Source organism: Aptenodytes forsteri, unplaced genomic scaffold (assembly GCF_000699145.1).
Source record: "Aptenodytes forsteri isolate BGI_AS27 unplaced genomic scaffold, ASM69914v1 Scaffold215, whole genome shotgun sequence".
Taxonomy (NCBI): Eukaryota; Metazoa; Chordata; class Aves; order Sphenisciformes; family Spheniscidae; genus Aptenodytes; species Aptenodytes forsteri.
Genome location: NW_008795910.1, coordinates 1,283,025 through 1,301,013, shown reverse-complemented (window position 1 = coordinate 1,301,013; position 17,989 = coordinate 1,283,025). Strand labels below are relative to the sequence as shown.

General features: G+C 41.4%; 1 protein-coding gene across 1 annotated transcript in view; it reads right to left on the bottom strand.

Annotated features, from left to right (window-relative positions):
* The window catches only part of PTPRT (protein tyrosine phosphatase, receptor type T), a 347,808-nt gene that overhangs the window by 14,097 nt on the left and 315,722 nt on the right, over positions 1-17,989 (bottom strand). The window contains exons 19-25 of the mRNA XM_009284586.1: positions 17,088-17,175; positions 9,365-9,441; positions 8,417-8,453; positions 6,379-6,476; positions 4,500-4,616; positions 3,009-3,163; positions 344-479 (exon numbers count right to left, since the gene is read on the bottom strand). Of these exons, the coding sequence (XP_009282861.1) occupies positions 344-479; positions 3,009-3,163; positions 4,500-4,616; positions 6,379-6,476; positions 8,417-8,453; positions 9,365-9,441; positions 17,088-17,175 (708 nt within the window). The remainder of the gene's footprint in view (positions 1-343; positions 480-3,008; positions 3,164-4,499; positions 4,617-6,378; positions 6,477-8,416; positions 8,454-9,364; positions 9,442-17,087; positions 17,176-17,989) is intronic.

Genomic DNA, 17,989 nt, shown 5'->3' with positions numbered 1-17,989 from the left:
TAGCTCTGCACTGATATAAACTAGGTACTATTGGAGCCTGCAGTACACCTATGAATGAGTCATGAGAGGATTCAGGAGCTAGCTTTTTTTCTACTATGAGAATAAAATTAATCAGCAATGCTAAGACCTAAACTTCAAGGTTTGCCCTCCTGTCTTGGAGGCCCTGAGTAGCTGCCAGTGAATGTGATTCAGTGCACATCTGAACATGTTTAGCCACCGAAAGTTCTGTATAATCACATCACAGAACAAGCACGTGTTGACTTAATGAATTGCTGGGCTCCTGTTGAGCAGAGAAGCTGACAGAAAAGCAGTATATTGTAAGAGGAGACCTGCTGGCACCTACCTCCGTCTGCACCAAATTGACCCTTTGGGATCGCAGCTCTCGCACACAGTTAAATATATCCACCACGCCTTCGTTCTCTGCCATGTCAAGCATGATGTCGATGGCAATAAAGCACCCTGTTCTCCCAGCCCCAGCACTAAAAAAAGAAAAAACCATGAGGGTCTGCATGATCAAGGGACCGTGGAGAGGCAGGGCTCTATGGAGGAGAAAATAACTGCATCACAGACACAGCTGTCTTCTCTTGGAAGCTGCTCCCCTCTCCCTATTGGGTTGATTTTTGTGTGTAGGTAAATTAGCTTAGGATTTAAGAGAATGAGGAGAAATAATATTTCTTGAAAGGGAAATGGACTCAGGTAGCAGGAAAAAAAGCTTTGTGTTCTTGAACATCAACAAAAAAATTACAAAAATAATCATTACGGTTTTACAGGTCGGTTCACCTGCACACCTCTCATCACACGGGACGTGGGAGAGCAGCCTCCAGGCTGCAAACAGACACAATTCCAGAAATTTTCTTCCATGGGACTATTTAAAAGGCATGCACATGTTTAATCAAGTGGGCATGATGAAAGGGGCTCAGTCCTCCACCTCAAACATTTCTTTTCCCTTTTCAATCCAGAGGAGTTTGGGTCCCGAGGAGGGTGATTTCAAGCTGTGGATTGTAAAATTATAGAGAAAGGAGCTTGAGGCTACTCAAAACCTTCAGTTTAGAGCCCCCCACTGCTTGCGAGAATTGGACCATCTCCTGCAAAACTGTGTTGTCATTGTGTCCTCCTTCCCTCCTGGGAAATCACCCAAGCTGTTTAGGTGTGAAGGACAGAAAGAGGAGAACATCTCTTCACATTACTCCAAAGGAAGAAGGAAAACTCAGCTCAAATCAGGGAAACTTCAGTTGCACGAAAACTCCAGCAGAGCCGAAAGCAAGGAGATATGAATGACCATAAATTAATGGACCAGATTAATCAACTGCTGAATAGAGAGAAGATATTTTTCATTTGCAGAATTTTAATGAATAAGTGGCATTTCCTCTGCCTTTATCTCTCAGCTTTTCAGAATTTTAACAAATAGTTATAACATTTCTATATTTAGAGGATCCTGGCACTTCATAAATATCGAACAGCGATATTATCCAGCCAGGCATCGGTAGGGAGAATTTGGTAATTACCACTTAAAGCAAGTCATTAAAATTCAAAAGCAGATAAATAACGGAGAGGAAATGGCATTCATTCATTAAAATCTGAAGGATGAAAAATTTCTCCTTGCTTTCTTGGCAGCAATGAATCAGGTTCAGACTCCTTCCAGGGCCAGACCCATGTCATGGCACCAAGGTAGCAAATTCAGGCCCCGAGCTCTGAGTGAATTCCCTTCTGCCAGCTCCTCAGGCTTAGCTGTATTTTATTATAAAACTGATTCACTAATTGCTAAAAAAACCCAACAAAACAAAACACCCCTCCAACCCAAAACTGTTTTAAAAAGGTAAGATTTAATTGATTTTCCTTTTCAAAGTGGGTGTGGGATGTATTCTCTCTCTCTTCCTGATCACACAGCATGGCAGTTAGTGGTAATTGCCTGTGGATTGATTAGGGGTGAGATTTTGCGATAGCCAGCTCTGCTCTCCAGCCTTGTGCTCCAGCCATGTCTCCTTTATAGAACACGTGCCCTGAGCTGTGGCCCGAGCCCTGCAGAAGTAGCTGCTACAAACCCAAAATCTGTTTTTGTAGCAATGTCTTTCCTTGCATTTGAAGTCACCTAACTGATGCCAGTCTGTGTGTGTGTGTGTGTCTGCTCTCCCACCATCAGCAGCATGCCTGATCACACCTCAAACTGTTAGTTCTTCATGTCAGGGACACTCTCCTACATATTCATATAGTGCCTTGCACAGTAGGGCTTTAAGCTCAGCTGGAAGAGAACAGCGCAGAAGAGCCCTCACCAGTAACAGCGGCAGCCGGGGAGTTAGCAAGCACGTGATTCAACAGTCCGAATTTTCACAGCTGTAAACCAAGCAGCGAGGTTTCCTCAGGCATTCCTTAAGCACGTGATTCAACAGTCCGAATTTTCCAAGCAGCGAGGTTTCCTCAGTCATTCCCCTTTTATTTACTAGCTGGAAGGCACTGGGCAGGTTTTCAGTCTGACATGCCCATTCCAGCTCCTGGGCTTTGAGGAGGCCAAGACGCACAACGGCTGGCATCCAGACCCAGGAAGACAAAGTAACGTTCCAGGTAAGACTGTCGATGCTGGTACAGAGCTGAACTGCAGTGCATGCGGGTAAAGAAAAGCAAAATTGCTTTGAAATTCCCTGTTGGCAGCCCTGTCATTTTGTCGGCATCATCCCTTCTGCCACGAGAGGTTTGTTGTAGATAACAATTGGAATGGCTGTCCCAGATACCTACCATTTTCCCGGCTCTGCTATGAGCATCTAAGAGAGTATAGGCCACCAGAGGGTCTTCTACAGTTGAATGGCCCTCTCTGACCTACTTATATCATCTCCAATTCATGCCAGCTAAGCTCCAGAGCTGTCACTTTCAAAAAGAAAACCAAATTCCACTTTGTTTCCCCACGAAATTATACTCTTAAACAAACAAAATATAGGTGATTATTGCCAGATGAAAAGAAAAAAGGGAAAAAGCTGAAAAAGCTGATGGAGAAAAGGCTCAAAGAGCTCACATACCTGCAGTGCACAACAATGGGTCCTGCTTCCGGGGGATTGAGAAACTTCACTTGACGAACGAAGCCCAGGAGGCCTGTGGCATAGCAGGGAACCCCGTGGTCCGGCCAGCTGGTGAAGTGGAACTGCCGAATCTCTCGGATCTCATGGTAGCCTTTCTGAGGAGACAACACAGCCTCTATTTTTCTTCTGTCAGACTGCAATCAGCATATTCAGATCACTGCTTCTTTCCCTCACGCAGAGGGCTGAACAAGCGTTTAGCTCCCATTATACGCGGGAACGTGTCCTGCGCCGCTTTTCACTTTGAGAGATTTTAAGCTGAACTCCAAGTACAAATGAAGTGGGTAACATACAACTGAGGACTATGAAGGTGAATGCCAGCTCCCAATTCAAACTCATTGTCTTAGAGTTCAAACCCAGCTGATTAGGAACTTCACAGGGTGACTTCAGTCCCCGCATACCATGGCTGCACTTATCCAGCCTCCTTTGGTGTTATTGCCATAAACCCCCAAGAAGTCACTCTTAAATCCTTTTTGAGGTGCTGAAGTAACAGCCTGGGGAATGAACACCTACAGAGTGGGCATGCCCCAGGCAACGGTAGATTTTCTGCCATCCCCTGCCAAAAAATCTCAGTTTGAGATTACAGCTGGTGGTGAAAAGGGCAGAAACTGGTACCCAGACCCATCACTCAGCCTTTCTGGTGAGACCAGGTTACTGGTACCTGAAAATTGACACCACTTGTATATGCCCTGCAAAGGGTAACACAGAAGTGTCAGTTAGCTGTGACATTTTATCGTACAGGAAATGTAGGTGGAATCCAGCAGCAGGTCCTCTAACCTCTCAGATTTTGGCATTAGCATTTCTTACCATGTTTTTCAGTGATTTAATGAAATATGGAGCCGATGTATTAGAAAACTGGAACAATATTCCCAGTGTGGCTGAAGTTCATTTAGCAGGAATTTTTGAAAAGCTTTAAAACCATTTACTGAGTGTTTGGAGAGTAATTTGGACAGACCTGGAATACTCTGACACTTAGACTTCCAATTTCTAATTACATGTAACAAAAATCTTCCAAATCCTGCCGATTTGGGGATAATTTTTATACTCTTGCCTTTATTGTATTTTTATTTCTGTTGAAAGGTGATCCTACCTGGCATCCATTTTAACTGATCTCTTTTTTCATCTGTAATTTGCCACTGTGAAACATGACAGTTATTATTCCTGGCATAACATCAACTATCTGCTGGCTTTTGGATGCATTTAAACTTCATGCACTGTGGATTCTACTTTTGTGGCTACATCAAGATGTTAATTTAAAATCATTTGTCCAAAATTAGAATCTCTGTCAAAAATTTAGGTTTCTGAAGTGAAACCTGTCCAAATAGTAACAGCTCCCATCTCCAAGAGCATTCTGGATATGTTTCCCAGAGTTCACATTTCTGAACACAAATCAAGTGTTGTATCGAAGTTTCAGCTGATTGAAGATTTCCTTACCTTTTGTACAGTAAACGTGCGTATGACATACTCTGCCAATGGTTCTGTCTCAATTAATGTGACTTTAATATCTCCATAGACCTCTGTGTCATCCGGCCAGTATCGAACACACTTTACCTGGGGGGGAAAAAGAAAATATTGAGAGGAAATAGCTCAAGTTGAGTCAGACCTGACCTATGTTTTACTCCACTTTCAAGCCGAAGCCAACACAAATTGGGCTTTCTTCTGATGTACAGACCTTGTCAAAATTAACTGCATAAATTCAATCAAAATGCCTTTACCATATATAGAAACCACAGGGAAAATTTTCTTCAGTTTCCTCTGTTGTGAATACAAATGAAAAGGATGCATTCAGCTCTTCTTCTTTAAGATAGTCTTCCTTAAATTTCCATACATGCCCTGACAATATATCAGGTTTACAGAATACCTGGCAGTCACTACCACCATCCCCTTTGGGAAAAATCTATGCTCTTGCTATTGCTACTGTAATTCTGAACTCTGTTTAGCCAAAGAATTTCAGTTCATAGGGATTGTGAGATACTTGTTGATACATTAAATTTGTTTGACTCTAAGCTTCCTTATCAGATGGGGACACAAATTTGATGTTTTACCAGCTGTGACAGGCCTCAGCTAAGGCTCAAGAAAGAAATCTGATCACGTAAAAATATCCCAAGCTTAGCCACTTCTAGAAGCCATGTGCAAAACTAATAGCAGAAATTAAAGCCAAGGCTGTGAAGCTCTAGAAGGGATATTTAGGCTAACAAAGTCTATCAAGTTATTAAATGCTCTAGCATGAAAGAGTGGAACAGCACCTAAAAGCAATTAGCTACTGTGAAGCAGGTTTCATGTTCCAGATCCAATCATAATCGGAAGGGGTTTTATAAATATTAAATATGATTAATGTAGGTTTGTTGGGTTTTTTTACACAGAGGCATTTATTTCAAACTGAAGTGTCAATAGATGGTAAAATAGAGTAAGTAACAATAAATGAACAGATCCAGCTGGCATTCAACCATGAGATCTAAAGGAAATCAGATACAAAGCAGCTGAATTACTAATGGCTGTGAGTAAACTATCACTTAATTTTTTCTTAGTAGCAAAGCAATGGAAGGTGACAAACATCAGGACAAAATTTTTAAGAGCTCCAGTTTCTGGCTGAGAATGTCTCTAAACCAAAGACCACCAGGAGTGGGAAGAATATGCTGGGGAAAGCCACCCCAGACATGCCTTTTTCTTATTCCCTAAAGTCTAGCCTACGCCTTTTGAGTTATTCACGTTTGCTCCCATCGTAGGCTTTGGCAATCGCCTTGTGCTGACACAGGGACTTCTGGTTCCTGAGTCCAAGGGAGTGAAGCGGTGGGTGTTGAGGAGGCCAATGCTGGCGGGGGGCCCCAGGATCCAGCTGTGCACAAACCCATACCACCACGGAAGATTGGTCTTCTGAAGTGACTGGCAACTCTAGGCTTTGAATTGTCATTTAAAGAGCTCTTTTATTAGTTTGAACACCAGTCGCACGTTCTCGCCCCTCCGGATTTTTGTGGGTAGAGAAGTATTCAAATTATACATAAAGAATAATTACTACAGAAGTACATTTTTCCTTCTGTACTGAAAAAGGAGACAGCTTCTCGGCTAGCATAAATTTGTATAACTCTGCTAAAGCTGAGACTTACACCAGGAACATGATCCTTATTAGTCTAGAAGGGAAGCAGCTGATTATTACAAAATCTAGCATTTTAGAGAAAAACCCAGAGTGGTTTAATTCATTCCCTTACTACAGTAAGCAAAGGGCATTTCACTTGCTGAGCTTGCCTGAACAGCAGCACCGTGTTATACCCTGCGCTAGTTTGGCTTTATATGCTGGGAAAGTGGAAACCCTTACCCTGCCCACTTCCACCAAGTTGGTGACCATGACAACACTTGCAGAGTTTTCTTGCCAAATCATTCTCCAGAAATCCTTCACTGTCTCTTGCATCGGCCCTGGGGCAGGAGAAAAGACAAAAGGACATCTTAAGAGAGTGTATCGAATGCCAACAATTCTTTTCAGCTGTTCCCCAGCCATTGCCCTGTTCCCACAGGATCCTACTCTCCCTTTCAGATCATCCCTCTGAGATTAAGAGATCAGACACTTCCTCGCAGGGGGTATTTAAGGTTCTAGCACGCTTGAAACAGAGGTGATGGCTGTATTGTAAATAGTGGAGATGGCTCCAGTAGGTAATCATGTATAAGTGATGGGACATGGATGCACCCTATAGTGACTCTGTAATTAAGGCTGTATTGAAATTTGTACCTGATGCAGCACTAAAATTCCTCCATTTCACACTTTAATATTTATTAATTATGAAGGAGGAAGGAAACATGCAGAAATTAGGCCTTTTCTGAAGTTTCCCCAGAGAGAAAAACTTCAGGTTCCAACAGCCAAAGAGCCAGTACTCGCAAGAGGTTTATTAGGCTAGAGCCTCTCTCTGACTTTGTTTCCTTCCTCTCTTCTCCACTGTCGATGGAGTGGAGAAGAGGACTCCTTTCACCCGCTCTGCCCATCCTCCATGTTCTCTGCCTTGCTGCATTCCCTATACCCGTACATCCTCAAACGCCAGTTTTATTCTAACATGGTTTTTTACTCTTTCAACAGGGACGAGCCAGCAATAAAGTCATAAAGCAGAATGTAAGAATAGAGTCATTTCTATGAACATCACATTTGCAGGTAAGGAATGCACAAAAATGAGGACAAATAATGGTAGAGGAAGTAGTCATGGCATAAGAGTTTGGCCAGTGATGCAGGAAAACAGCACCCTGTAGTACAGAACAGGAGTAGGGAGGTTTGTCATCTAACATGGATAGCCCTCAGCATTGAATTGTGTTGTTTTTTCTTGTTTCCCCCCCCCCCAAAGGCATAGGAAACTCATCAACTAACTTACAGAAGGTGGTGTTCAAATGTATTTCCTACTAGTTCCCAGTAACCAAAAGTTCATCAGTCACAGGCTTATTCATACTGCCCTCCTCAAGCAATTTCATTTCAGAAGGTAAACCCAAGATCTGTAAAGTCTCTATTAGTTCTAATCTCATACTTCATGCACAAAGGACGCATTATAGATTGTACTGCCACCTCTAAGTCTGTAGCATTGTTTTATTCCTGTAGCTGAGGTTTTGTGTTTGAGTGCCTGTCCTGGTTTCGGCAGGGATAGAGTTAATTTCCTTTCTAGTAGCTGGTACAGTGCTGTGGTTTGGATTTAGGGTGAGAACAATGTTGATAACACACCGATGTTTTAGTTGTTGCTGAGCAGTGCTTACACTAGTCAAGGACTTTTCAGCTTCCCATGCTCTACCGACTGAGAAGGCTGGAGGTGCACAAGAAGCTGGGAGGGGGCCCAGCCAGGACAGCTGACCCCAACTGGCCAAAGGGACATTCCATACCATGGGACGTCATGCTCAGTATATAAAGCTGGGGGGAAGAAGAAGGAAGGGGGGGACGTTTGGAGTGATGGCGTTTGTCTTCCCAAGTCACCGTTAGGCGTGATGGAGCCCTGCTTTCCTGGGGATGGCTGAACACCTGCCTGCCCATGGGAAGGAGTGAAGGAATTCCTTGTTTTGCTTTGCTTGCGTGCGCAGCTTTTGCTTTCCCTATTAAACTGTCTTTATCTCAACCCACGAGTTTTCTCACTTTTACCCTTCTGATTCTCTCCCCCATCCCACTGGGGGGGAGTGAGCGAGCGGCTGGGTGGGGCTTAGTAGCCGGCTGAGGTTAAACCACGACAGTGCCTTAAAGATCTTGGAACACTCTATATCCTTCCCTTTTGTGCCCCTATACCAAGTTTTCAGATGTCCCCCAAAACAGAAGATGTCACCCTATAAATAGCTCTTACAACAGTTTAAAACAGCAGTGGTTTTACAAATATTTAGACATACAAGAATGAACTTGCCTTGAGTTGCAATGTAATGGCGAGGCCGGTGGTACCCCTGGAAAAAAAGAAAATATGTGACGGGCTGCGAGATCACAGTTCAGACAAAGCACATCATGTATTTTATACTTTCCAGGTCCCAGCAATGCTGCACTCTTAACAATGTACTAACACTGGTTACTGAATGAATGAAGACAGGCAACTAGGCTGCCCTATGAGATTTTAAGCGATAGTATCTTGCTCAGGCTGTATAATAAGGTCTCATTATGCCAAAGAGAAAACAGGAATGGGTCAGTTTTCACTATTTCCTTGAAGAAACACAAGTCCTGTGACTAACCTGTGGGCAACTCTGAAAACTAATAGGCAAAATGGTGTACCTTCTTGTTTGAAAAAGAAGAAAGGTATGCATTTGCCTCTGTATGAAAATGCTGCATATCAGTCTTATGTAACTTTATTAGGTGTACTTTTCATCCCTTAAAGAAACTTTTCTGAACATTGTCACATTCCTAAGATTTAGGAGATGCATACAAGAAACACATGTTCATTTGATCATTCTGTTTGTGCGAGGGAGGCTGCTTTTTGAATGTTATTTTATAACACTAAAAAGAAAAAACGTCAATCTATTTACACGCCTTCTGCACTGCAACTTTGTAAGAAGTCGGTAAGTCTCAGATATCTACTAACACTATTGCGAGGGGCCGATATTGATTTCCGCAAATATCATTTAGCCCACATTCCACTTATGTTGGTGGATCTGTCAAACATAGGAAATCTCCATCTGTCCAGATTGGTCAGACAGAATAAACTGGAGACCGAGAACCTTCTCCCTGTCACGACACTATGTTTGTATAATGTTCAGCTGCCATTCATATCAGATCAACAGTCCGTCCCTATGGCAGATGCACCAAATTCATAAGCAGACTTGTCAGCAGGAGTGTTTGTCATAGCGGGAATGTCCAGGAGCCTTACGTCTATGTAATTGGCGTTTATGTAGTCAGAGTGAGGGTCCCCATCCAGCAGCTGCAATCTCACTCTTGAATGATCATCTGAAAGAAGGAAAGAAAAAAAAGTGACAGTAACGATAAAGAGGAGTTTCTAAGTGTTTTTTTTTAATCTGCCGATTCCTGCAGGTGGGTAATTGAATCCTTACAATAATAAAAAATGAAAGAATATCACAGGTATTCTTGTTCCTACAAGCCCTTTCTTTTGTGTTTAAGATGTAACGTTTAGATCCTCAGGTTAGTGTTCATTCATACTCGGTGTTCATTAAATTCACTGCTGTCACCATAATCCTTATAAAGCTTTTAGACAGACCACAAACGTTGCTTGGTTTGGGGGTCTTGGGACAGATCTCCGTTACAAAAGCCATCTTCACACTTGAAAGTAACAGCCTCCCTGGCTTCGTCTGATCTACGGAAACTGAGGCAAGAGCTAAAACTGTCAAGATCAGGATAAAAATAAATAGGTCACGACAGAGGTATAAAAGATTAAGGAGGGTAAAATGGCAAATGAAATCCTGCAAATAAGAAATGGGGCAACCCAGAAACCTGAAAGGAAATACCAAAGGAAATCAGAGCAATGTTCCTTTATGCAACCCACAGAACTCACAGCAACAAAACGGCATCAAGGCAGCGTTAAAAAAAATAAATTAGAAACATTCATGTTTTTGAGGACATTCAAAATTACTTTAGATAAGGCAATAAAATAACAGATATCAAGCTTTTCATCTCCCAGCATGCTCTACAGTTCAGACGCAGAAAGGAACTACCCCAGCGGGCAGATTATGTCATGATTTTCCACCGAGGGAATATTTTGATCTTTCTCTGGAACAGCTGGTGCTGGGCTCTGTCAAAGGAGATACTCCGTGAGCTGGGCTGTTGAGCTGATTCGGTCTGGCAATCCCAGCACTGGTATGCAATTAATTGCAGAACTGCTATCTAAGGGCCAGTTGCTTGGCAAAGGCTCCTGGGGTACAGAGGTCACTGCTGGGCATGCTGGGCTTATTTTTAAACAATTTTTTAAAGAAGTATAATATAGAGTCCATTAAGCTTATTTCCTCTCTACCAGCTCTCTAGACCTTAGCTCTCAGTCAGTAAAGCATTAATGTTTAGAGGCACTTTGCAAAATACGGGCCTAAGCATGACTTACATTCCATTAAAAAGATTCACAGCAATGAAACATAAAAATACGAGGTGTGATTCTGCAGTAACTCAGTCAAAAAGGGTTTTAGTCATCACTTAATTAAATGTAGAATCAGATAATAACTGTGAAGACAGATGTGCATGCAGTTCTGAAAACCAAGATTCGGATATATGTTAAATATTCATTCGGTTATGTAAAACAATGATTCTCATACTCTCTTCATTCTTTGGGTGAGATTTTCACACCCCAAAAATACAACCACATTGCTGTATTTATCAAATCCCGTATTTGCATTCAAAAAAGGTTACGCAGCTGAATCCATCAAAAGCTCTGTTATATTTTTATTAATAAATATACCCTTTGTAGACGCAGTGGAAGTAGGTATATTTCTCAGAGTGCTGATGTTCCCAACTCTAGACAGTTACCTGCGCTCAAGGCAACTGCACTAGGAGTTGCAGTAAATCATGTGGTTAGACAGACAACAAAAGAATTTATACTTAGAGCAATTCATAAAGACAGACCAAGAGCTGATTAAACAGGACATCTAGACGAAATACACAAAATCTCCCACAGACAATTTCAGACTTGCAATTCAAGGCAGGGAACTAAGGCTAGTTAAGAATCACACAAAAGCAAAGAAAAAAAACAAACCCTAGAGCTAATGGCTGGGAGGGGAACATTTACTAACTCCTCTTGTGATACCACAACATAATAACGTTATGGAAGTCTTAACTTATTGCAACAATAGAACTAAAAAGAGATGAGACCAAAAATGACCCTAATGGCAGGTGAAAAGAATCTCAGGTGGATTTTTTAAGTGGGACAAAGACACTGGCTATGCACAGCGTGTAGTCAAAGTGCTCTGAAGAGCCCTCAAGGAAGAACCTGCCTCTCCTCATTTAATAGAACCAAACACAAAATTTAAGTTTCAGCTCTTTGAGCCACTCTTTAGTTAAAAACTTAAAACAGACAGGATGAATACCTTCTGAGGGAGCTAGATGAAAGACCTGAGAAGGAGACTGCAGAAGAGGTCTATGCATTTAAGACAGTTATGGATGAAGAAAAGATGCTCTGTAGCTGTAAAAAGTGTTGGGTTTTTTGCCTTTAAGCCAAATATGATTATTCTGTTCATGAAGAACAGCAACGGATGAAGAAATGTCCATTGGAAATGAATGGTATTTTTAAAAAAGGAGACATTCAGGTTTAGGTCCAATTATATTTTGGGACCAAATGAAAAATACTTTTAGTTGAACTTTGCTTCAGGAGGACAGAATTCACAATAATTCATTGCATATTTTACAAAAATGAGATTAATTTCTGTGGGAGATTTAATTCTCTTATGAGTGTGAACAGTGCAGCAGAAAAAAAAAATCTGTGTACATGGTATACACAAAATATTAGTGATGTTTTAATGGTGCCTGTTTAGGAGCACAGTCTGAATAAAAGTTCATGAAATAACTTACTTTGTAAATCCCTTTTTTCCCCAAAAAACATTGGAATTTATTTGGCTTTTTTTTTTTAATGGAGAGGGGCAAAAACCAATGCAACTTATTATGCTACTAACAGTAATGAACTTGTACTTAGTTGTTTTCATCTATGGACTTTAAAGGACTTTTTAAAGAACAGCGAATGTCTTCACTATATCTTCTCCCAATGGTCAGAATTTATTTCTGATTCTGCACCCTTTCCACTGGACTACACTAGCCAAGGAGACTACATATTTGGCACACTGAAATGAAAGTGTCGCTCAACTTCTGTAAATTTATCAGACATCCTATCACTGTGTGTTACAAATGGATTATAAGAAACTTTAAAAATGGAGGGAGAAACAGAAGAAAAATTGCCTGTCTGTAACATTCAGGACTGCAAAAAATGGAAATATACTTAATAAATGTAGAAATGATTTTATTTCTCCCTATTTACTATAGTCTGTATGCAAGTTAGCAGAACTCTAAATTTGTATGAAGAGTACCTTGCCTGAAAATTGGTCTTAACACAGATTTAAAAAATGACAAGAATTTCACTGAAAAGCATTGTGCTCCCATTTTAGCACAAAAATGTTATCGTTTCAAACTTCTGTCAAAATTCCCATTAGTGATCACTGCAATTTTTCCACATCTCTTTTTGACACCAGCACTGGATTAATCTCACACAACTTTTGCCATCTAAATATTACGCAGCTAGTCTAAACTGGCTGTCAAGGTTCCCCACACAGCCAATGGAGAAATACAGACATCTTTTGAAGTTATTCAACCCAGTTCTGGTACGAAAAGATGATCTGCCCTCCCAAGGCACACTGCCCTCCCCTTTCTTTCCCCACTGGTCCTGGACTGTGCCTTGAGAACTGGGTAGTAGCGAGGTGAGATATATCCCACCCTCTCAGGATCACATACCATGGACACTGCACAGACAAGCAAGAGCATAGGCACTACAGAAGAAACCATGGAATAAAAACACTTGGAAGACAAAAGACTTCTATTCTAAATCCAATACTGACATGATTTTTTTTTAATTTTATGCATTATCCCTGCCCATGGCCAAGAAGTGCATCCACCTGCGTTTCAGCCGAGAGCTCTGTTAATCTCTCTGTTGTTCGTCTCTTCCACCGCAAAATTCTCTTAGTAATTCACAGTCTTCCAGCCCAAAGCATATGGTAGTCAGAACATGAAGGAAATCAAGCAAATTTCTCTACTGTCTTTTGTCATCAACTCAATAGTTTTTAACGGACCATCACAAGACTTTAAAACCGTGGTGCCTAAGTGGGAAGATGCTCCACTGCAGATGGGAGGATGTGTCTAAAGTAGCATCAGTACGAGCACTCCTGTGAGTGCTGACCTCCTGTAATATTGTGCTCAGTAAAGGGAGAAAAGGGAAAGAAAGTGCTCTCCTGTAAGTCGAAGCAAAACACAACCCTATGTCTTTATGTCCTCAGCTCTCATCTGAGAGCTTTTACTCTATTATAATGTAATGGCTCTAAATCTCGACAAGATGGGGAGAAATTGAATAGAACCAAAGGTCCCATACAGCTTCTGGATGTTTTCTCTCCTATGTAATGGGTTCAGCTCAACCCACAAAAGCTCAATGTCTCTCCCCCTAACAACCACTTGTTGATGCGCTTTGAAGGCCTCAATATCTAGTCCCTAAAGCAAATTTAAATCATTTTGCTTCAGCACATAAATGGATACACTACCTACCCTTGCCCCCTAAAGAAAAATCTTGCATCTCTACAACTGTGTTTGTGCTTACAGCTTTTTATACCCAAAGCGCAGGACTCTGCCGATATAATAAAAAGTTTGAGTAGGGCAGCTTTCTCCAGCATGGCAAATCTGTGCAATTACAGTGCATCTTTCCACCATCAACAGTGGATTTCTGTGGTCATCCAGACCCCAAATCCACTCCTTAGCTTTTCCTTTTCTCCAAAAAACATACCAGTGTTGCAGATTGAAGGGAACCCTGAAAAGCCGGGGTTTAAAGCATGGGAGAGCTTAGAGCTCTCTTGCATCTCCTCTCCATGAACAGATTAGCCTCATCTGCAGTTTTGGTTTGCAAATGTAAGAACAGCAGATGTTGGGGCTGGCAGTAAGATCTAGGTTTTCATAGAGAGGCACGATGTTAATACAGCCCTGGGAAAGCAGTGAGCCGAGTAAAACAGTCCTGTAAGTGTACTATTACCCAGAAGGCCATAAAGACAAGATCCAATCTGCTGTGATTCACTGAGCAATGCTACTTATTGCAAGAGCTTACAAACCCACATTTTAACAAAAGTCTCTGGAGCAGTTACAAAAGTTAGATCAAAACCTGACTTTTCAATTCACTCCCCAAAAGGCATGGGATATCTTGTTCCAGGAGTGATGAACTGGCAACTGTGGTTAAATAAATAATGTTAATTGCCATCTGCAGCCTTTTACCAAATAAACTGGTAGGAGCAATCAGTGCATACTCTGGGTTTTACTGGCAATTACAATTCTAGTACAACAAAGCAGCTAGGAGTGTAATCGTTTTCCACCTCCCCTCCTCTGCCCAGGCTTTTGCACAGTTTGTACCCACTGAGCACATTCGTTTTCATCATCTGCCCAGAGGGAACTACTCTCCTGCTATTCTCAGCTCTGCTATCAATTCCCTATTCTGGATCCTGTCGTTGCCTTTACTCAGGAAAGTTGTCCAACGTCGCCCGTCAGTGGGTCTGGCTCAAGGCTTAGCCAGTGATGCCACTGATAATTTCCCAATGGTTTTACAAAATGTCTGATGAATGATATGCTCCTTCCTTAGGCATCCTCCCTTCCTTCTCCCTAGCCTCTTCAAAGTGAAGCAAAGATTTCACTCCATTTTATCACTTTTTATTGCACATTACTAAATTCTCCTTGCTGTCTTTTAGGAGAGCTGTTGTCTCCTCCTCAAACTCTTTGTTCTGATATATATTTGAAGCGAAGAAAACCCACTCAACTTTGTTATTTACCTTCAACTCTTCTGTATCCTTCCTCTCTTTCACTACCTTGCTTTCTTTATCTATGCCTTTCTCAACCTCATTCTGAAATCCTTCCCAACAGCCCTCAAACTTGAGCTTCTTTCCTGATGTTTTATACCACACAGACACTTCTTCCCTAGCTTTGATTACATTTTGCGTTCCCTTTTTCAAGCGCATCACCTTCTATCTGTATTGCTACTGTATTTATATTTATAGCTAAAAGGCTAACATCACTCTTCGTTAGACAGCAACCCATATTTGTGAACACCCTCCCTTTAGATAATACCCCATTTATCTTCCTCGATTTTGCTTCCTTAATTTCTTCTCACATTTCATTTGGGAGTTCAACGTTTTCTTTGTGATCACCTTCAACATAAATTAGATGGCGGCTATTGCACACAGTCTTGTCTCTTTTCTCCTCCACTTTTAAATGATGTCAACTGCTTCCTCAAAATCATGCAGAGAAACAAAGAGTCTTTCTCATTTCCTTCCTTATATCATACTATGGCACTTTCATCTGCATTCCAATGTGTAGTTGTTATAGCTGGAAGATTCATCTGTCTTAGACTAATTTAATCTGAGCTAGTCATATAGACAGGTAAATTGAACCTCTGTCCGGAGGTATCTCTCTTTGCCACTAGGAACACAGGAAACTTAACAGTGAGGTGGAGCTTTTAGGCAGCTGAAGTTTAGGGAGATGATTTTCACGCTAACTGTAATACTGCAGTACTATCACTTCCATTTTCCCCATAGAGAAACAAAGACTGATGGAACTGGTGACCTGCTCACAACCAACGCACAAAGCCAGCAGCACAAGTGGGATCAGATCAGGGCTCACAAACTTCTGATCTCCATTTTCAGATTTCTTCACCTTTACCATGGGGGCCTGAACTGAGCTGTTCTGTGCCATTCCCCAAAATGTCTTACATGAATCATTTCTTTCAAGTCTTGAAAGAAAGAGAGGAGTAGTTAAGATATGTGTGAGATGATCTTTCTTTATGGCCAAGTTTTGTGGGGTTTTTTTACTTCTTTAGTAAAGTCTGTCTGTTCTAGAAGAAATACATATTTAACCTGAGAAAAAATAAAGTACTAAATATATCACTCAGCGTGACTTAATTTTGCTCTTACAGCATTCCATAGATTTATCCAGTCATGAAAATCTATGGCACATTCATTTATATTCTTACTTCTTGTTCTGATGCTCTCAGGCTTGGCTTCTCCAACTTGATGCTGCTCAGCAGCCCTTAAAAAGAATGATTTCTCACACCTCTTCTCCCCAGTCATTATAAGGAATAATGAAACACTGGGGTGAGCTGCCTGGGGAGCTTGTGGAAAGCTCAGCTTTGGAGATCGTTAGGAATAGGCTTCACAAATATCTGATGCAAATGACAGAGGTGAATTTAGTCCTGACTTGGAGAATAAAGCTGACCTAAATGGGTTTATGGAGTCCTTCACCACCCTGCAGTTCTGCAATGTATCAATATTCCTGTAACACTAACAGTAATTGGTTCCTGAAAGAAGTAAAACTAAAAAGCTTCAGCGCATTTTCAGCTGCCTTATTGTAATTCTGGGGCAGAAGCTAAGCTTGTCCCACACATCAAACCAGCTCTCTGGGGACAAGCAGTGACTGCTCCACTGGTTACTGACCACAGGGAAGGAGAAAATCTGATCTCTGATCCATATCTAAAAATCTGATCTATTTGCATCTCCTTTTGTGCTCCCATTTGTGGCACTGAACGCTCTGGGTTATGTAGTAAAAATGGACATAAAATGGGCATCATCGTCCACTGCGCAAGTCTGACAAAAGGATTTAGCCCTTAAATTACAAACATTAAGCACAAAGCAAGGTAGATAGAAAATGTGTAAAAAAAATGTAAAGTCATGCAATGACTTTATGTAAAACAATGAAAAAAACATAAAATAAAAAAAAAAAATCATAGAAACATAGCCTGTAACAAACAGATTGAACTACTGAATGCTTAGCACTGTAAACCAGCTTTTAGTGAGATTCTCAAACACACACTTTTCCACAGGATGCACATAAAATCTTACAGAAAGCTCAGTTTAATGTGAATTTACACCTACAGGAGATTATGTTTCCATATCTATTCTTATTGCGGTTTTCGTCTTCCTTGGCTGTATCCCAGGATGCCGTCTGCCCCTCGGGTAGTGCCTGCAAAATAAACAATAGCAGAATGTTTATAAAAATCTGGCCAATGCCTTCAGGTGGATTAAGATGACTGAGCAGGGCAAAAATAAAGGTGCTGCATAATTCAGTAGTCAATCAAGCAAACACCTGTTCTTGAGAAAAGGGCATATCCACTAATGCAAAAAGCAGAGCTTGGTGCAGACCATTTGCACCTCTTGGCTTCTGCCAGTGAAGAATCATTTTCCTCCTGCTACTTCAGCTCTAAAAGGATCAGGGGAATTTATTTCTGGCTGCACAGTCACAGGTTAACCTCATTTCTCCTGTAGAACAGGGTTTGTGGAGATTTCACATACATACACTTCTAAGAAAATCCAGATGGCTGAAACATAGTGCTTAGTCTTTCATATTTAAGTTGAAAACAGATACGGTGGTTTCACCTATTTCTATATTAATGATGGGGTGACGCAATACAAACCACTAGCTGGTTTCCTTGGAGGGAAAATAAAAAAGCTTGGAGTTTTAGATCATGTCTAAGGAAGAGAGGTAAAAGGAGGTAAAACATGCCCACGAACTATGAAAATAAATAGCCATTTTCCTAAAATCTGCTCTTTCAGTTGACAAGGATGGGGTAAGGAAACTGGCAGCACACAATGCTACCCTACCCTATAGCCTGGTCCTATAGCTATTCTGAACACACTCAAATGAGCCACCTTCCCCTTGAGACACGTCCAGGAAGGATGTTCAAGGCAAAGCCAGGAAAACGGCAGCTGTCACGGGATCTGGCTGAAGGACATCTTGTCTTCCTTGGAAGACGGCCCGGACTGCCTGTAAGCAGGAT